General features: G+C 63.1%; 1 protein-coding gene across 2 annotated transcripts in view; it reads left to right on the top strand.

Moving 5' to 3' along the window:
- CLN3 (CLN3 lysosomal/endosomal transmembrane protein, battenin) overlaps positions 1-15,255 on the top strand; it is a 29,098-nt gene extending 13,843 nt beyond the window's left edge. Inside the window, exons 10-14 of one of the 2 annotated variants that reach the window (XM_074998486.1) lie at positions 4,398-4,466; positions 6,148-6,203; positions 6,283-6,376; positions 14,335-14,475; positions 14,904-15,255. In XM_074998486.1, the coding sequence (XP_074854587.1) occupies positions 4,398-4,466; positions 6,148-6,203; positions 6,283-6,376; positions 14,335-14,475; positions 14,904-15,023 (480 nt within the window). In that variant the 3' untranslated portion in view covers positions 15,024-15,255. The remainder of the gene's footprint in view (positions 1-4,397; positions 4,467-6,147; positions 6,204-6,282; positions 6,377-14,334; positions 14,476-14,903) is intronic. The other variant, XM_074998484.1, reaches the window with a different exon arrangement.
- Positions 15,256-16,324: the final 1,069 nt, after the last annotated feature.

The following is a 16,324-nucleotide window of genomic DNA, read 5'->3' as shown; positions in this document are numbered from 1 at the left end:
GATAAACTGGAGAAATGGTCTGAGGTAAACAGGATGAAGTTTAATAAGGACAAATGCAAAGTGCTCCACTTGGGAAGGAACAATCAGTTTCACACATACAGAATGGGGAGAGACTGTCTAGGAATGACTACAGCAGAAAGGGATCTAGGGGTTATGGTGGACTGTAGGCTAAATATGAGTTAACGGTGTGATGCTGTTGCAAAAAAAGCAAACATGATTGTGGGACGCATTAACAGGTGTGTTGTGAACAAGACACGAGAAGTCATTCTCCTGCTCTGCTCTGCGCTGGTTAGGCCACAGCTGGAGTATTGTGTCCATTTCTGGGCACCGCAGTTCAAGAAAGATGTGGAGAAATTAGAGAGGGTCCACAAAAGAGCAACAAGAATGACTAAAGGTCTGGAGAATGTGACCTATGAAGAAAGGCTGAAAGAACTGGGCTTGTTTAGTTTGGAAAAGAGAAGATTGAGGGGAGACATGGTAGTGGTTTTCAGGTATCTAAAAGGGTGTCATAAGGAGGAGGGAGAAAACTTGTTCTTCTTGGCCTCTGAGGATAGAACAAGAGGCAATGGGCTTAAACTGCAGCAAGGGAGGTTTAGGTTGGACATTAGGAAAAAGTTCCTAACTGTCAGGATGGTCAAACAGTGGAATAAATTGTCAAGGGAGGTTGTGGAATCTCCATCGCTGGAGATATTTTAGAACAGGTTAGATAGACGTCTGTCAGGGATGGTTTAGACAGTACTTGGTCCTGCCATTGGGGCAGGGGGCTGGACTCGATGGCCTCTCGAGGTCCCTTCCAGTCCTAGTGTTCTGTGATTCTATGATTTATCTGTTTGACGACCCTGAAGGGGCCATCCCAGGCAGCTTGCAGCTTGTTCCGCCACATGGGTATGAGAACCATCACTCAGTCCCTGGTGGCATAGGCTCAGGCCTGGGCGTTATGGTCATACCAGACCTTTTGCTTCCTTTGGGCCCTGGACAGGTTCTCCCTGGTCAGGCCCATGAGCTCGGTGAGCTTTTCCCGGAAGGCCATATGTACTCCACCACCAACTCCCCTTTGGGAGAGGCCGTCCCCTCACGCTCTCCTCTTAGCAAGTCCAGGGGTCATAGAATCATAGAATCACAGAGCTGGAAGAGACCTCAAGAGGTGCTCGATTCCAGCCCCCTGCCCCAAGCAGGATCAAACCCAGCTAAGTCATCTCAGCCATGACAATGTCAAACCAGGACTTAAGAAGCTCGAGAGATGGAGAATCCACCACCTCTCTAAGTAACGCATTCCAGTGCCTCACCACCCTCCTGGTGAAGTAGTTTTTTGTAATATCCAACCTACTTCTCGCCCTCTTCAGCTTCAGACCATTGCGCCTTGTTCTGCCGTCTGACACTACTGAGAGCAATGTCCCTCCATCCTCTTTAGAGCTCCCCTGCAGGAAGTTGAAGGCTGCTGTTAAATCACCCCTCAGTCTGCTCTTCCGTAAACTAAACAAACCCAAATCCCTCAGCCTCTCCTCATAGGTCTTGTGCTCCAGCCCCTTAATCATTTTCATTGTCCTTTGCTGAACCTGCTCCAGCAAATCCACATCCTTTTTATACTGGGGGGCCCAAAACTGGATGCAGTACTCCAGATGTGGCCTCACCAGTGCGAAATAGAGGGGAACAACCTCTTGTCTAGATCTGCTCAAAATGCTCCTCCTAATGCACCCTAATATCTCTTTGGTCTTCTTGGCATCAAGAGTGCACTGTTTATTTACATCCAGCCTTTCACCCACCATGATCCCTAGGTCTCTTTCCACCGCACTGCTGTTTCACCAGTCGGTCCCCAGCCTGTAACACTGCTTGGGATTCTTCCGCCCCAGGTGCGGGGCTCTGCACTTCTCCTTGTTGAATCTCATCAGATTTCTTTTGGCCCAATCCTCCAATTTATCCAGGTCACTCTGGATTCTCTCTCTACCCTCCAACGTATCTATTTCTCCTTCAAGTTTTGTGTCATCCGCAAACTTGCTGAGGTGCAATCCAGTTGGACCTGGCCATCAAGCCAGTTTTCTATCCGTCTTACAGTCCGTGTATCCAATCCATACCTCCTCAACTTGTGGGCAAGAATTTTGTGGCAGACTGTATCAAAGGCTTTACTGAAGTCAAGGTGTATCACATCCACTGACTTCCCCGTGTCCACAGAGCCAGTCACCTCCTCATAGAAGCTAATCAGATTGAAAGGGGTCCTGTCGATTCCCATTTCGGTTAGGTGGGAATTGGGCATTGTCTGGTCCGGTGCCAGCATCATGTCCACACCTGTGTCCCAGAACCCCGTGGCCTTTCTTGCAGCCACCTCGAGGAGTGTGAGACACTTGCTCCGTGGAGGCAGTGCCACCCCACTCTGTAAACTGACCCCTGCAGATTTGGGCCCCCTCAGGACCTAGTCTTCGGGGCTGGCTTGTCCCAAGCTGAGGGCACACTCTCAGCCCCACAACCCTGGCTGCCAGCCCCTCTGGCTTCTGGGAGTCCACCAAGTTGACCACAAGAGCCCCCGGTCTGCTCAACCTGCTGGGAACTTGGGGACGGGCCTGTCTATGCCCCTTCCACCCACAACGATAACAGCCCGGGTCTTGCTGTGTCCCTCGGGCCAGCTGCTCTGTCCAGGCTCTGGCTGGCCCTGTGGGGGGTGGGTGCCCGGCCCTTCTTTCCTGGGCTCGCCCAAGAGGTGATCCCCTCTGCCGTACAGCCAGGAATCGATCTCTCCGGGACTCCCTTTCACACCTGGCCCGGCTGTTTGTGAACTCATCAGCCAGCTTCCCTGCTCCGTGGGTGTCCTCCGGCTTCCCGTCCTTGAGCCACATGCTCAGGTCGGGCAGACACACTCCATAGAACCGTTCCAGGGCCATCGGCTTAACCAGGTCGTCTGCGGTCTGGGCCCCCGTTCCGAACGCCCACTTGCGGTCGTATTGCACAGGCGGGAGGCCAGGTCTAAGCAGGTCTCCTCTGGCCTCTTCTGCACCTCCTGGAACTTCTTCCTGTGCGTCCCGGAGGTCAGCCTGAAAGTCTGCAGCAGGGCCCGTCTGACCCGTTCGTAGTCACAGGGCTGCAGCCCCTCCAGCTGGCTGAGCAGCTCTGCGGCCTTCTGGTCCAGCCAGGGGGTGAGCTGCCGGAGCCATTCGGCTGGGGGGACCCGGTGCACCTCGCCGACCCGCTGGAAGGAGGTGAGAAACCGTCCGGGTCCCCCACGTCCTTACATGGGGCCAGCACGTGTGTCTCAAAGTGACTGCCGGTCCCGGGCCTCCTGGCCCTCCTCCCACTCACCACAGCCGGGGCCTCCTCACGTCTCATCTCTGCCATGGGCCGCTCGTGCTCCCGCTGCCTCTCTCTCTCGTTCTTGGCACTCGTGCTGCCTCTGTCTCGCCTGGTCTTCCAGTTCCCGTAATCGCACCTGGATCTCCAGCCGTCGCAGCTCTGTCGGGGGGGGCTCCGCCTGGGACGAACCACTACTAGCGGGGTGCGGCCTGGTGGGCACCGCGTCCGTCTGGGAGCGTCCAGCCCCGGCTCCTGCCTGAGAGTCCGAAACGCTCCCAGGAGGTGACCGGCTGCTTCCTGCTGGGACGGGATCTGGCCCCCTGGATGGGTCATTCTCTTCCAGCCGGGCAATCAGCTGGGCCTTGGTCGCCTTCCCCACGGTCAGACCCCTCTGCACGGCCCCACAAGGTCTGCCTTTGGGAGTCAGGTGTGATCCATCTCCCGGCTGTTCCTCGGGTGCCGACTCACCGGCCAAAGCTGCAGCGCCCCACGGTTCCCAAAAATCGCTTTGTTCTGCCTCCAGCTCCCCTGGCTCTTGTGGGTCTCCTTCCTTCTGCTGGGAGCCCATCAACGTGTGCAGTGCATCCCACTCTGCCACCAGCTGTCATGAGGTTCAGGGGTCCCCAGGCTCTGCGCCCCGGCCGCAGCCAGGAATGGCTTTCACTCAGCAGAACAGGAGCTTTATGAGGCGACAGAGGCCCAGTTTCTCACAGAAGCATCAGTACCGCAGTCAGAGACAGTCATTCCAACCCGTCCTAGGGAGAGGAGCCCGAGGGGGGCCCCTCTGGGGTGTAGCTCCCCCTCACCAGGCTGGCTCGTTCCAGCTCCCTCTCCCAGCTTCTAACTGCCGCCTCTGATTCAAACCCAGTTCGGCTCCTCCCTACTCTTTGTTCAGGGCAGAGGTGTTACCTGCCAGCCCAGGTTATAGCCCCAGGGTCACCCTTAGCGCTGGGAGCTGCTCTGCCTGTCACACACACATCCAGCCTGAGCCTCACACCCACCCACCCCTTCACATCCCCTCAGGGTGCGACCTAGGCATCCAGGTGGGGGATCCCCTGAGGTGGGGAGGTGCCATGGGGCAGGTGTCTCCACCTCTAACCCCAGGGGTCTCTCCGCAGGGTCTCCTGAAATACCTGCTGCCCCTGGTGCTTGTGTACTTCGCTGAGTATTTCATCAACCAGGGCCTGGTGAGTGTGGGGGTGCTGCACGTGGGGGCTGGGGCTGGGGCTGGGGCTGGGGCTGGGCACCTGGCCCCCCACATGCCCTGCCTGCCAGCCAGGTGCCCGGAGGTGCCACGCTCCATCCCGCTGCCCCAGAGCCGCACAAGCCGGTCATGGCCCCGGTTCACTCACACGCCACACGAGCGCATCAGGCTGCAGCAGGGCACAGCCACGGGGGGCAGAACCCCTGGGCGCGGCCGGCCCTGGGGCGCTGCTGGGCCTGCGCTTGCTGCCCCCGGCTGCCTTGTGCTGCCTTGCTGGGTGAGTGCTGGGTACGGCCCCCCCCAGCCCCTGTGTGCGCTCGGCACGGCCCCCCCCAGCCCCTGTGAGCGCTCGGCACTGTTCCCCCCCCAGCCCCTGTGAGCGCTCGGCACGGCCCCCCCGCCAGCCCCCGTGTGCGCTCGGCACGGCCCCCCCCCCCAGCCCCCGTGAGCGCTCGGCGCGGCCCCCCCCAGCCCCCGTGTGCGCTCGGCGCGGCCCCCCCCCACAGCCCCCGTGAGCGCTCGGCGCTGCCCCCCCCCAGCCCCTGTGTGCGCTCGGCACGGCCCCCCCCAGCCCCTGTGAGCGCTCGGCACTGTTCCCCCCCAGCCCCTGTGAGCGCTCGGCACGGCCCCCCCGCCAGCCCCCGTGTGCGCTCGGCACGGCCCCCCCCCCAGCCCCCGTGAGCGCTCGGCGCTGCCCCCCCCAGCCCCCATGTGCGCTCGGCACGGCCCCCCCCCCCAGCCCCCGTGAGCGCTCGGCGCTGCCCCCCCCAGCCCCCGTGTGCGCTCGGCACGGCCCCCCCCCCCAGCCCCCGTGAGCGCTCGGCGCTGCCCCCCCCAGCCCCCGTGTGCGCTCCGCACGGCCCCTCTCCCCAGCCCCCGTGAGCGCTCGGCGCTGCCCCCCCCCCAAGCCCCCGTGTGCGCTCGGCGCTGCCCCCCCCCCCAGCCCCCGTGTGCGCTCGGCACGGCCCCCCCCCCCCCAGCCCCCGTGTGCGCTCGGCACGGCCCCCCCCCCCCCAGCCCCCGTGAGCGCTCGGCGCTGCCCCCCCCCCCAGCCCCCGTGTGCGCTCGGCACGGCCCCCCCCCCAGCCCCCGTGAGCGCTCGGCGCTGCCCCCCCCAGCCCCCGTGAGCGCTCGGCCCGGCCCCCCCCCAGCCCCCGTGAGCGCTCGGCGTGGCCCCCCCCCAGCCCCCGTGTGCGCTCGGCACGGCCCCCCCCCCAGCCCCCGTGTGCGCTCGGCCCGGCCCCCCCCCAGCCCCCGTGAGCGCTCGGCGCGGCCCCCCCCCCAGCCCCCGTGTGCGCTCGGCGCTGCCCCCCCCCCCCAAGCCCCTGTGAGCGCTCGGCACTGCCCCCCCCCCCGCCCAGTGAGTGCTGGCATGGCCCCCCCGAGCCCCTCCCTGGGAAGAGGCTGAGCTGCTCCCAGGCCTGGGGGATCGGAGCGCCCCAGCCTCGCCCCCAGGGCTGGGCCTCGGTGCTGTTCCAGACGAGCTGAGGGCGGGAGTTGGTGGGAGCCCTGGTCGGCGGGGCAGGGCAGGGCTGTGAGCGTGGCGCAGCCGGCCCACCAGGTAGAGCGGTGAACACGGTGCTGCTGGCCGGGACGGGGGTGTTGGCGGCCGGGGGCGGGACGCACACATCTGCATCTCTCACCCCGCTCCCCTTCTCCCGCAGTTCGAGCTGCTGTACTTCCGGGACGCCGCGCTGACGCACGCTCAGCAGTACCGCTGGTGAGACCCCGGCCCTGCCGCACATCCCAGGCTGGGACCCCGCCCGCAGCCCGGCCTGACTCCTCCTTTCCCTGGCCAGGTACCAGATGCTCTACCAGGCTGGAGTGTTTGTGTCCCGCTCCTCCCTGCGCTGCGTCCGCATCCGCCGCGTCTGGGCCCTGGCGCTGCTGCAGGTACCGCTCCCCCTCCCCTCCCATCCCCCCAGCCTGTACCCCCACCCAGTCCTGCTCCTCCCACCCCTGCCCTGGACCTTGTCCAGCTGGGACTGAATAACCTCCAGGGGTGGAGAATCCACCACCTCTCTCGGCAACTCATTCCAGTGCTTCACCCCCCGCCTGGGGAAGTAGATTTTCCTAATATCCAACCTACACCTCCCCCTCTGTAACTTCAGCCCATTGCTCCTTGTTCTGCCACCTGACACCACTGAGAGCAGTTTCTCACCCTCCTCTTTAGAGCTCCCCTTCAGGAAGTTGAAGGCTGCTATTAAATCACCCCTCAGTCTTCTCTTCTGTGAACTAAACAAGCCCAAATCCCTCAGCCTCTCCTCATAGGTCATTTGCTCCAGACCCTTAATCATTTTTGTTGCCCTCCGCTGAACCTGCTCCAGCAAATCCACATCCTTTTTATACTGGGGGGCCCAAACTGGATGCAGTACTCCAGACGTGGCCTCACCAGTGTCAAGTTAAGGGGAATAATAGCTTCCATAAATCCGCTGGAAATGCTTCTCCTAATGCAGCCCAATAAGCTGTCAGCCTTCTTGGCTCCCAGGGCGCACTGTCAACTCATATCTGGCCTCTCATGCACTATAATTCCCAGGGCCTTTTCTGCGGCACTGCTGCCGGGCCAGTCGGTCCCCAGCCTGTAGCAACGCTTGGGATTCTTCCGCCCCAGGTGCAGCACTCTGCACTTCTCATTGTTGAACCGCAGCAGATTTCTTTTGGCCCAGTCCTCCAATTTATCCAGGTCCCTCTGGATGCTCTGCCTACCCTCCAACGCATCTACCTGACCCACTAGCTGCAGACCTGCTGAGGGGCAACCCAGTCCCTCAGCCAGGTCATTCAGGAAGATGTTGAACAACACCGGCCCCAGAACCGAGCCTTGCGGCGCTGCGCTTGCAACCGACCGCCATCCAGACACCGAGCTATCGACCACTACCCGTTGGGCCTGACCCTCAAGCCAGCTTTCTATCCATCTTATAGTCCTAGGATCCAATCCATATTTCCTTAACTTATGGACAAGAATGTTGTGGGAGACCTTATCAAAAGCCTTGCTGAAGTCAAGGTATATCACAGCCACTGACTTCCCCACGTCCACAGAGCCTGTTACCTCCTCATAGAAGCTAATCGGTCTGGTCAGGCAGGACTCGCCCTCTTCCAAGTGCTCCAGAATGGGTTCCTTGAGGATCCCCTCCGTGATTTTCCCAGGGACTGAGGTGAGGCTGACCGGTCCATAGAGTTTCCTGGATTGTCCTTCATTCCTCTTTTAAAGACGGGCGCTACGTTTCCCTGCTGCCAGTCATCCGGGACCTCTCCCGTTCTCCGCGAGTGTTCAAAGTTAATAGCCAAAGGCTCGGCAATGGCATCGGCCAATTCCCTCAGTACCCTCGGGTGCATTAACTCCAGACCCCTGGATTTGTCCGCGTCCAGCTTTTCTAACGAGCTCTTAACCTGTTCTTTCCCCACTGAGGGCTGCCCCCATCCTTCCCTCCTGCATTATCTAGTGCAGTCGTCTGGGAGCTGACCTTGTCCATGAAGACTGAGGCAAAAAACACATTGAGTGCTCCAGCCTTTATCACATCATCTGTCACCCGGTTACTTCCCTCATCCAGTAGCAGCCCCACCCCATCCACGGTCACCCTCTTCTTGTTAACCTGCCTGTAGACACCCTTCTTGTTGCCCTTCACATTCCTTTCTAGCTGCAGTTCCAAATGTGCTTTCACTTTCCTGATTACTGCCTGGCGTTCTCCAGTCGCCTATTTATACTCCTCCGTCGTCAACTGTCCAGGTTTCCCCTTCTTATAAGCATCCCTTCTGAGTCTGAGCTCGTGAAGGATTTCCCTGGTAAGCCAAGCTGGTTGCCTACCATACTTGCTTCTCTTACTGGGCATCAGGATGGTTTGTTCCTGTGCCTTCAATAAGACTTCTTTAAATACCGCCAGTTCTGAACTCCTTTCCCCTTCCTGTGAGCTCCCCAGGGGATCCGCCCATCCGTTCTCTCAGGGAGTCGACGTCGGCTCTTCTGAAATCAAGGATCTGTATTTTACTGCTCCCCTTCCTTCCTCTTGTCAGGGTCCTGCAATCCACCATCTCTGGGTGCTGCAGCCCAGGTTGCCACCCACTTGTGTTCTGTCCACTAGTTCTGCCCCGTTTGTGAGCAGCAGCTCAAGCTGTGCAGAGCCCCTGGTCAGTTCCTTCGGCACTTGTACCAGGGGGTTGTCCCCAGCATTCTCCAGAATCTTCCTGGATTCTCCGTGTGCTGCTGCGTTGGTCTCCCACCAGGCGTCCGGATGATTGAAGTCTCCTGTGAGAACCAGGGTCTGTGATTTGGAAGCTTCTCTTAGCTGCCTTAAGAAATGCCCGTCTACCTCCTCTCCCTGAGCTGGCGGCCTGTAGCAGACACCAACCACATCATCACCTCTGTTGCTTCCGCCTCTAAGCTTAACCCAACGACTCAACTGGTTCTTCTCCCTCCATACAGTGGAGCTCTGAGCTATCACACTGCTCCCTCCCATAGCGCACAAGTCCTCCTCCTTTCCTCCGCTGCCTGCCCTTCCTGAGCAGTCTGCACCCTTCCCGGCCGCTGCTCCACTTGTGCGAGTCAGTCCATCCAGCTTCTGTTTCTCTAAGTCTCCCTGTTTGTTCCCCAGGCTCCTTGTGCTGGTGTGTGAATGCCTCAGCTAGTTAGCTGATTGGCTGCTTTCTCCTTTCGAATCAGGGCTCCTCCTTTGCTGTCCCCTCCTCCTTCCCCACTTGCCTCAGGGCTCGTGTCAGCGTCTCCCGACGAGCGTAGTTCAGAGCCGCCTCACTAGGTTTGCGAGCCTGCCCGCAAACGACGCTCTTCCCTCTCTTCGTGAGTGGGTCCTGTCTCTTCCCAGCCGTGCTTGTTCCCGACACACAATCCCTGTCTCCGACAGCACCTGCGTGACCACACGTTTGCCTCCAGGAGTCGATGATCTCTACCTGGCCCCCCTTGAAGACGGAGGCTGCAGGAGAGCACCACTTATACTCCATATTCCTGGAGTTACAGAACCCGCCGTGATCTGCTCCCGGTTGCTCTGTGCTGTGCCATTGGCTCCTGCGTGGAGGAGTAGGAAGGGGTAATAATCCGCAGGTTGGATGGTGTCGGGAAGAGACTGTCACGTCCTGGATTCCAGCTCCTGGCAAGCAGCAAACTTCCCAGGACTCCAGTGGCGGACGGCAGAGGGATGACTCCGTCCCTCCGAGAGGGAGTCCCCGACCACCACCAACCACCTTCTTCTCTTGCAGGAGGTGGTCGTAGATCCCCCTTCCTAGGGTTATGCATCCCAGGCCTGCCTTCCACCCAGTGGCATCTTCTTCTGATCCAGTCCCTGAGAGGTCTCTGCCACAGCCTTCTCCACTGAATCGCCCGTGCAGGGAGCCGAAAAGCGGTTGCTTCCCTCCACCGGAGAAGCAGATACTGAACGGGCTTTCTTCTCCCGGAGGCTCCATGCTTCCAGCTCTCTCCCTTGTGTAGCGCTGCCTGGCTGGCCGCTCAGCTGGCTGTGCCTGCAGCACAAAGTGCAGCCTTCTGCCGAGGAGGTCTGCACCTTCTCTCATACTTGCACCTCAAGTCCTCTGACCTTCTCTGCCAAGAGGGCGACCTGCTCGCACTTGTTACCCACGACATCCCTCCTATCATCTGCGGTGCAGCTCACCACAGCCAACTCATCACTGTCCATTCTTCCCTCTCTTCCGAGAGTTCCCTCAGACGTTTAGTGCCGCCACGAAGGGCAGAGGAGAAACCAAACCTGGAGAAGGAGACAACCAGCCGGTGCTGGGCTTCCTGCAAGGTGAACTCCCAGGCAAACGCCCTGTTTGCGGCTCACAATGTTCGCTGTCGCTGCCTTCTTGAGGCTGTTGGCTAGGCCTGGCCCAAGCCTGGCCTCCAGTCCAATCAGCCCTTGAAGGCCCACCTGGAACAAAGCGCTCCCAGTTCACACCTTGCAAACTGCCCCGCACGCTGTCAGACTGCCCCTGTGCAAACGCCCAGACACACAGACACTTGGAGACTCCACCCCCCAGCTCGCAACGCAGCCCCCAAAGCCGCCCTTACATGAGCTCCTCTCGGATGTTCGCCCAGGCAAACTCACAAGACAGCGAACCCTGACGAGGAGCCTTTCCCCAGAGGTTGCTGCAGCCCTGTAGGGGCCTCGCAAGTGAATGCCTCAAACACAAGCTCTGGGCTGACACTCAGAGCTCAGATACAAAAGTGACACCTGCCTGTGAGCAGCACAGACCCAAGGACTGGCCAGCTTTCTGTTGCCCCACGCCTGCCCCAGTGCCGAAGATTTGGAGCCAGCTGTAACATGATGGGGGCTCTGGACACAGCTGAGGGAACCAACCTGGGCAAATTGCCTCAGTCTGGGCCTCTGAGAGCCCCTGGCTGGGATTTCCTTCTCACTACAGCAAATCCAACCAGCCACTGCAGCACCTCTGCCAGCCCCACTAGCCAGCCAGATGCCACACGAGCATCCCACAGACTGCCCAGCTGCTCCTGATGCCCAACCAGCAACCCTGCTACTCAGGTGAGAGGCTGCGAAAGCCCATTTCACCAGATCCACACAGATTCTTCCAGACCCCAGAGGGTCCAGCCACATCCCCAGGTCAATTGGCTCTTACCCAAACCAGCCCGCTGGGCCAGTCCTCTAGAATGTAACCGCGAAAGGCTTATTACCAACGGGCGAGAGAAGAGGGAGCGAGAGACAAGTGGTTACAGCGACACTTTGCACACCTCAGTTACAGCTGTTGATGCAGGAGGCAGCGGATGGTACGTGCTGCTTTCTTGAGCGTCTCTGGAAGTACCAGAGAGGGAGCTGTGTTAGTCTGGATCTTCAGAAACAACAAGAAGTCCTGTGGCACCTTCCAGACATTCTGGAGCAAAAGCTTTTGTGGGCAAAGACCCACTTCATCAGATGCTTGAGTCAGTACGACCGTCTGAGGGATGGGCCCTCGGTGCGGACAGGCTGAGTCCAGGAGGACTGAAAGAACGCAGCTGGTCACTGCCAAGGCCCTCTCATAGCTTGCCATGTGGTGGGAAAAACCCTTTCTTCTTCCATGGGCACCGACGCGTCACCTGGCCAGGTGGGCTGCTGTGGCACATGGCCATTGGTCGCAGGGCTCGCCGGCATGTCCCAGTCCATTTACACAGCCCAGGCCACCTGGCTGGGGAAGTGATCACACCTCCCATTGGGAATCTCAGCCCTGAAACATTTCTAGTGCAGGATAAAGGCAATATCCATAGCTTCATGTACAGCCACGGCCCAGACACACTCGGGGTGTCACCAGCTCTCAGTCGGCACCTCACGTGGCAGCCCCGGCACAAGCTTTGGTGCCAACTTAATACAACGGTGGCAGACGTGGCTTCCCTCGCCAGTTGAAAAGTCCAGTCCCATCACCCCCCAGCCCTGGCCATGTCATACCCACCCCTCCCCCACAGTGGCCGTGTCACACTCCCCTCTCCCCCCTGCCGTGGCCGTATCACACCACCCCTCCCCCACCATGGCCGTATCACACCACCCCTCCCCCACCATGGCCGTATCACACTCCCCCCTCCCCTGCCGTGGCCGTGTCACACTACGCTCACCCCCCCGCCGTGGCCGTATCACACTCCCCCCTCCCCCACCATGGCCGTATCACACTCCCCTCTCCCCCCTGCCGTGGCCGTATCACAGTCCCCCCTCCCCCACTGTGGCCGTATCACACTCCCCTCTCCCCCCCGCCGTGGCCGTATCACACTCCCCTCTCCCCCCCGCCGTGGCCGTATCACACCACCCCTCCCCCACCGTGGCTGTATCACACTCCCCCCTCCCCCACCATGGCCGTATCACACTCCCCTCTCCCCCCTGCCGTGGCCATGTCGCACTCCCCCCTCCCCCACCATGGCCGTATCACACTCCCCTCTCCCCCCTGCCGTGGCCCTGTCACACTCCCCCCTCCCCCACCATGGCCGTATCACACTCCCCTCTCCCCCCTGCCGTGGCCGTGTCACACTCCCCCCTCCCCCACCATGGCCGTATCACACTCCCCTCTCCCCCCTGCCGTGGCCCTGTCACACTCCCCCCTCCCCCACCATGGCCGTGTCACACTCCCCCCTCCCCCACCATGGCCGTATCACACTCCCCTCTCCCCCCTGCCGTGGCCGTGTCACACTCCCCTCTCCCCCACCATGGCCGTATCATACTCCCCTCTCCTCCCTGCCGTGGCCGTGTCACACTCCCCCCTCCCCCACCGTGGCCGTATCACACTCCCCTCTCCCCCCTGCCGTGGCTGTGTCACACTCCCCCCTCCCCCCCGCCGTGGCCGTATCACACCACCCCTCCCCCACCGTGGCCGTATCACACTCCCCCCTCCCCCAACGTGGCCGTATCACACTCCCCCCTCCCCCCCGCCGTGGCCGTATCACACTCCCCCCTCCCCCACCATGGCCGTATCACACTCCCCTCTCCCCCACCGTGGCCGTATCACACTCCCCTCTCCCCCCCGCCGTGGCCGTATCACACCACCCCTCCCCCACCGTGGCCGTATCACACTCCCCCCTCCCCCACCGTGGCCGTATCACACTCCCCTCTCCCCCCTGCCGTGGCCGTATCACACTCCCCCCTCCCCCACCATGGCTGTATCACACTCCCCCCTCCCCCCCGCCGTGGCCGTATCACACTCCCCTCTCCCCCCTGCCGTGGCCGTATCACACCACCCCTCCCCCACCATGGCCGTATCACACTCCCCCCTCCCCTGCTGTGGCCGTGTCACACTACGCTCACCCCCCCGCCGTGGCCGTATCACACTCCCCCCTCCCCCACCATGGCCGTATCACACTCCCCTCTCCCCCCCGCCGTGGCCGTATCACACTCCCCCCTCCCCCACTGTGGCCGTATCACACTCCCCTCTCCCCCCCGCCGTGGCCGTATCACACTCCCCTCTCCCCCCCGCCGTGGCCGTATCACACCACCCCTCCCCCACCGTGGCTGTATCACACTCCCCCCTCCCCCACCGTGGCCATATCACACTCCCCTCTCCCCCCTGCCGTGGCCGTGTCACACTCCCCCCTCCCCCACCATGGCCGTATCACACTCCCCCCTCCCCCACCGTGGCCGTATCACACTCCCCTCTCCCCCCCGCCGTGGCCGTATCACACCACCCCTCCCCCACCGTGGCCGTATCACACTCCCCCCTCCCCCACCGTGGCCGTATCACACTCCCCTCTCCCCCCTGCCGTGGCCGTATCACACTCCCCCCTCCCCCACCATGGCTGTATCACACTCCCCCCTCCCCCCCGCCGTGGCCGTATCACACTCCCCCCTCCCCCACCATGGCTGTATCACACTCCCCTCTCCCCCCTGCCGTGGCCCTGTCACACTCCCCCCTCCCCTGCCATGGCCGTATCACACTCCCCCCTCCCCCGCCATGGCCGTATCACACTCCCCTCTCCCCCCTGCCGTGGCCCTGTCACACTCCCCCCTCCCCTGCCATGGCCGTATCACACTCCCCCCTCCCCCGCCATGGCCGTATCACACTCCCCTCTCCCCCCTGCCGTGGCCCTGTCACACTCCCCCCTCCCCCACCATGGCCGTATCACACTCCCCTCTCCCCCCTGCCGTGGCCGTATCACACTCCCCTCTCCCCCCTGCCGTGGCCCTGTCACACTCCCCCCTCCCCCACCATGGCCGTATCACACTCCCCCCTCCCCCGCCATGGCCGTATCACACTCCCCTCTCCCCCCTGCCGTGGCCCTGTCACACTCCCCCCTCCCCTGCCATGGCCGTATCACACTCCCCCCTCCCCCGCCATGGCCGTATCACACTCCCCTCTCCCCCCCGCCGTGGCCCTGTCACACTCCCCCCTCCCCCACCATGGCCGTATCACACTACGCTCACCCCTTGCCCTCCCCGCAGTGCCTGAACATGGGGTTCCTCCTGGCTGCTGTGAACTTCATGTTCCTGCCAAGCATCTTCCTCCTCTTCCCCCTGGTGCTGTACGAGGGGCTGCTGGGGGGCGCCAGCTACGTCAACACCTTCCACAGCATCCGTCTGGAGGTGAGCGCGGGCACTCGGCGGGGGTAACAGCCACCGGGGGGGGGCTAGGCCGGGGGTAACAGCCACCGGGGGGGGGGCCAGGCCGGGGGTAACAGCCACCGGGGGGGGGGGGCCAGGCCGGGGGTAACAGCCACCGGGGGTATCAGACACCTGGGGGGGCCAGGCCGGGGGGTAACAGACGCCTGTGGTGGCCAGACACCTGGGGGTGAGGCCGGGCTGGGGGGGAGGCTGGAGGGTAACAGATGCCCCTGGGGAGAAGGGGCCGCGGGTGGGGAAGGGGGTCTAGGAGAGGGGAAGGGGGTCGGGTCGTGCTGCCGATAGCCCAGTAGAGCCAGCCGGAGGGTGGGAGTTTGCGCTGGGCGTGGGGGTCGGGGGTCGGGGGTCAGAGGTCAGGGGTTGGGCTGCACTGCCACTCCCCTGCCCCACAGAGCCGGCCGGAGGAGCGGGAGTTCGCGCTGGGCGTGGGCTGCGTGGCCGACACTCTGGGCATCTCGCTGGCTGGAGCTGCTGCTTTCCCCACCCACAACTACTTCTGCCACCTCCCGTGAGCCAGCTGCACCGCACGGCACCGCACCCTGCCAGCCTGCACGGCTGCCCTGGGGAAGGGCATGGCCAGGAGCCCTGCTGCGTGCCCACGGCTGCCCGGGCGGGTACGGGGGGACAGGGCCCTGCTGCGTGCCCACGGCTGCCCTGGGGAAGGGCATGGCCAGGAGCCCTGCTGTGTGCCCACGGCTGCCCGGGCGGGTCAGAGCCCTGCTGCGTGCCCACGGCTGCCCGGGCGGGTATGGGGGGGGGAGCCCTGCTGCGTGCCCACAGCTGCCCGGGCGGGTACAGGGGGGGGAGCCCTGCTGCGTGCCCACGGCTGCCCGGGCGGGTACGGGGGGACAGAGCCCTGCTGCGTGCCCACGGCTGCCCGGGCGGGTACGGGGGGACAGGGCCCTGCTGCGTGCCCACGGCTGCCCGGGCGGATATGGGGGGACAGAGCCCTGCTGCGTGCCCACGGCTGCCCGGGCGGGTACGGGGGGACAGGGCCCTGCTGCGTGCCCACGGCTGCCCGGGCGGGTACAGGGGGGGGAGCCCTGCTGCGTGCCCACGGCTGCCCGGGCGGGTACGGGGGGACAGGGCCCTGCTGCGTGCCCACGGCTGCCCGGGCGGGTACGGGGGGACAGGGCCCTGCTGCGTGCCCACGGCTGCCCGGGCGGGTACGGGGGGACAGGGCCCTGCTGCGTGCCCACGGCTGCCCGGGCGGATATGGGGGGACAGAGCCCTGCTGCGTGCCCACGGCTGCCCGGGCGGGTACGGGGGGACAGGGCCCTGCTGCGTGCCCACGGCTGCCCGGGCGGGTACGGGGGGACAGAGCCCTGCTGCGTGCCCACGGCTGCCCGGGCGGGTATGTGGGGGGAGCCCTGATGTGTGCCCACGGCTGCCCGGGCGGGTATGGGGGGGACAGGGCCCTGCTGCGTGCCCACGGCTGCCCGGGCGGGTATGGGGGGGACAGGGCCCTGCTGCGTGCCCACGGCTGCCCGGGTGGGTACGGGGGGACAGGGCCCTGCTGTGTGCCCACGGCTGCCCGGGCGGGTACGGGGGGACAGGGCCCTGCTACGTGCCCACGGCTGCCCGGGTGGGTACGGGGGGACAGGGCCCTGCTGCGTGTCCATGGCTGCCCGGGCGGGTACAGGGGACAGGGTATGAAGAGCAGGGTGGGTTTGCTGGGGAATGTGGGACCTGTGCTGTGGGGTACAAGGTGTCGGGGGGGCTCATAGGTTTGTCAGGGAGAGGTTGCGGGGTGCAGGGGCCCATAGGTGTACAAGGAGGAGCAGGCCGTGGGGGAGCCCCCAGCAATAAAGGG

The sequence above is a fragment of the Carettochelys insculpta genome, chromosome 6, assembly GCF_033958435.1.
Source record: "Carettochelys insculpta isolate YL-2023 chromosome 6, ASM3395843v1, whole genome shotgun sequence".
NCBI classification, from domain to species: domain Eukaryota; kingdom Metazoa; phylum Chordata; order Testudines; family Carettochelyidae; genus Carettochelys; species Carettochelys insculpta.
This window is presented reverse-complemented; position numbering and strand designations above follow the sequence as displayed.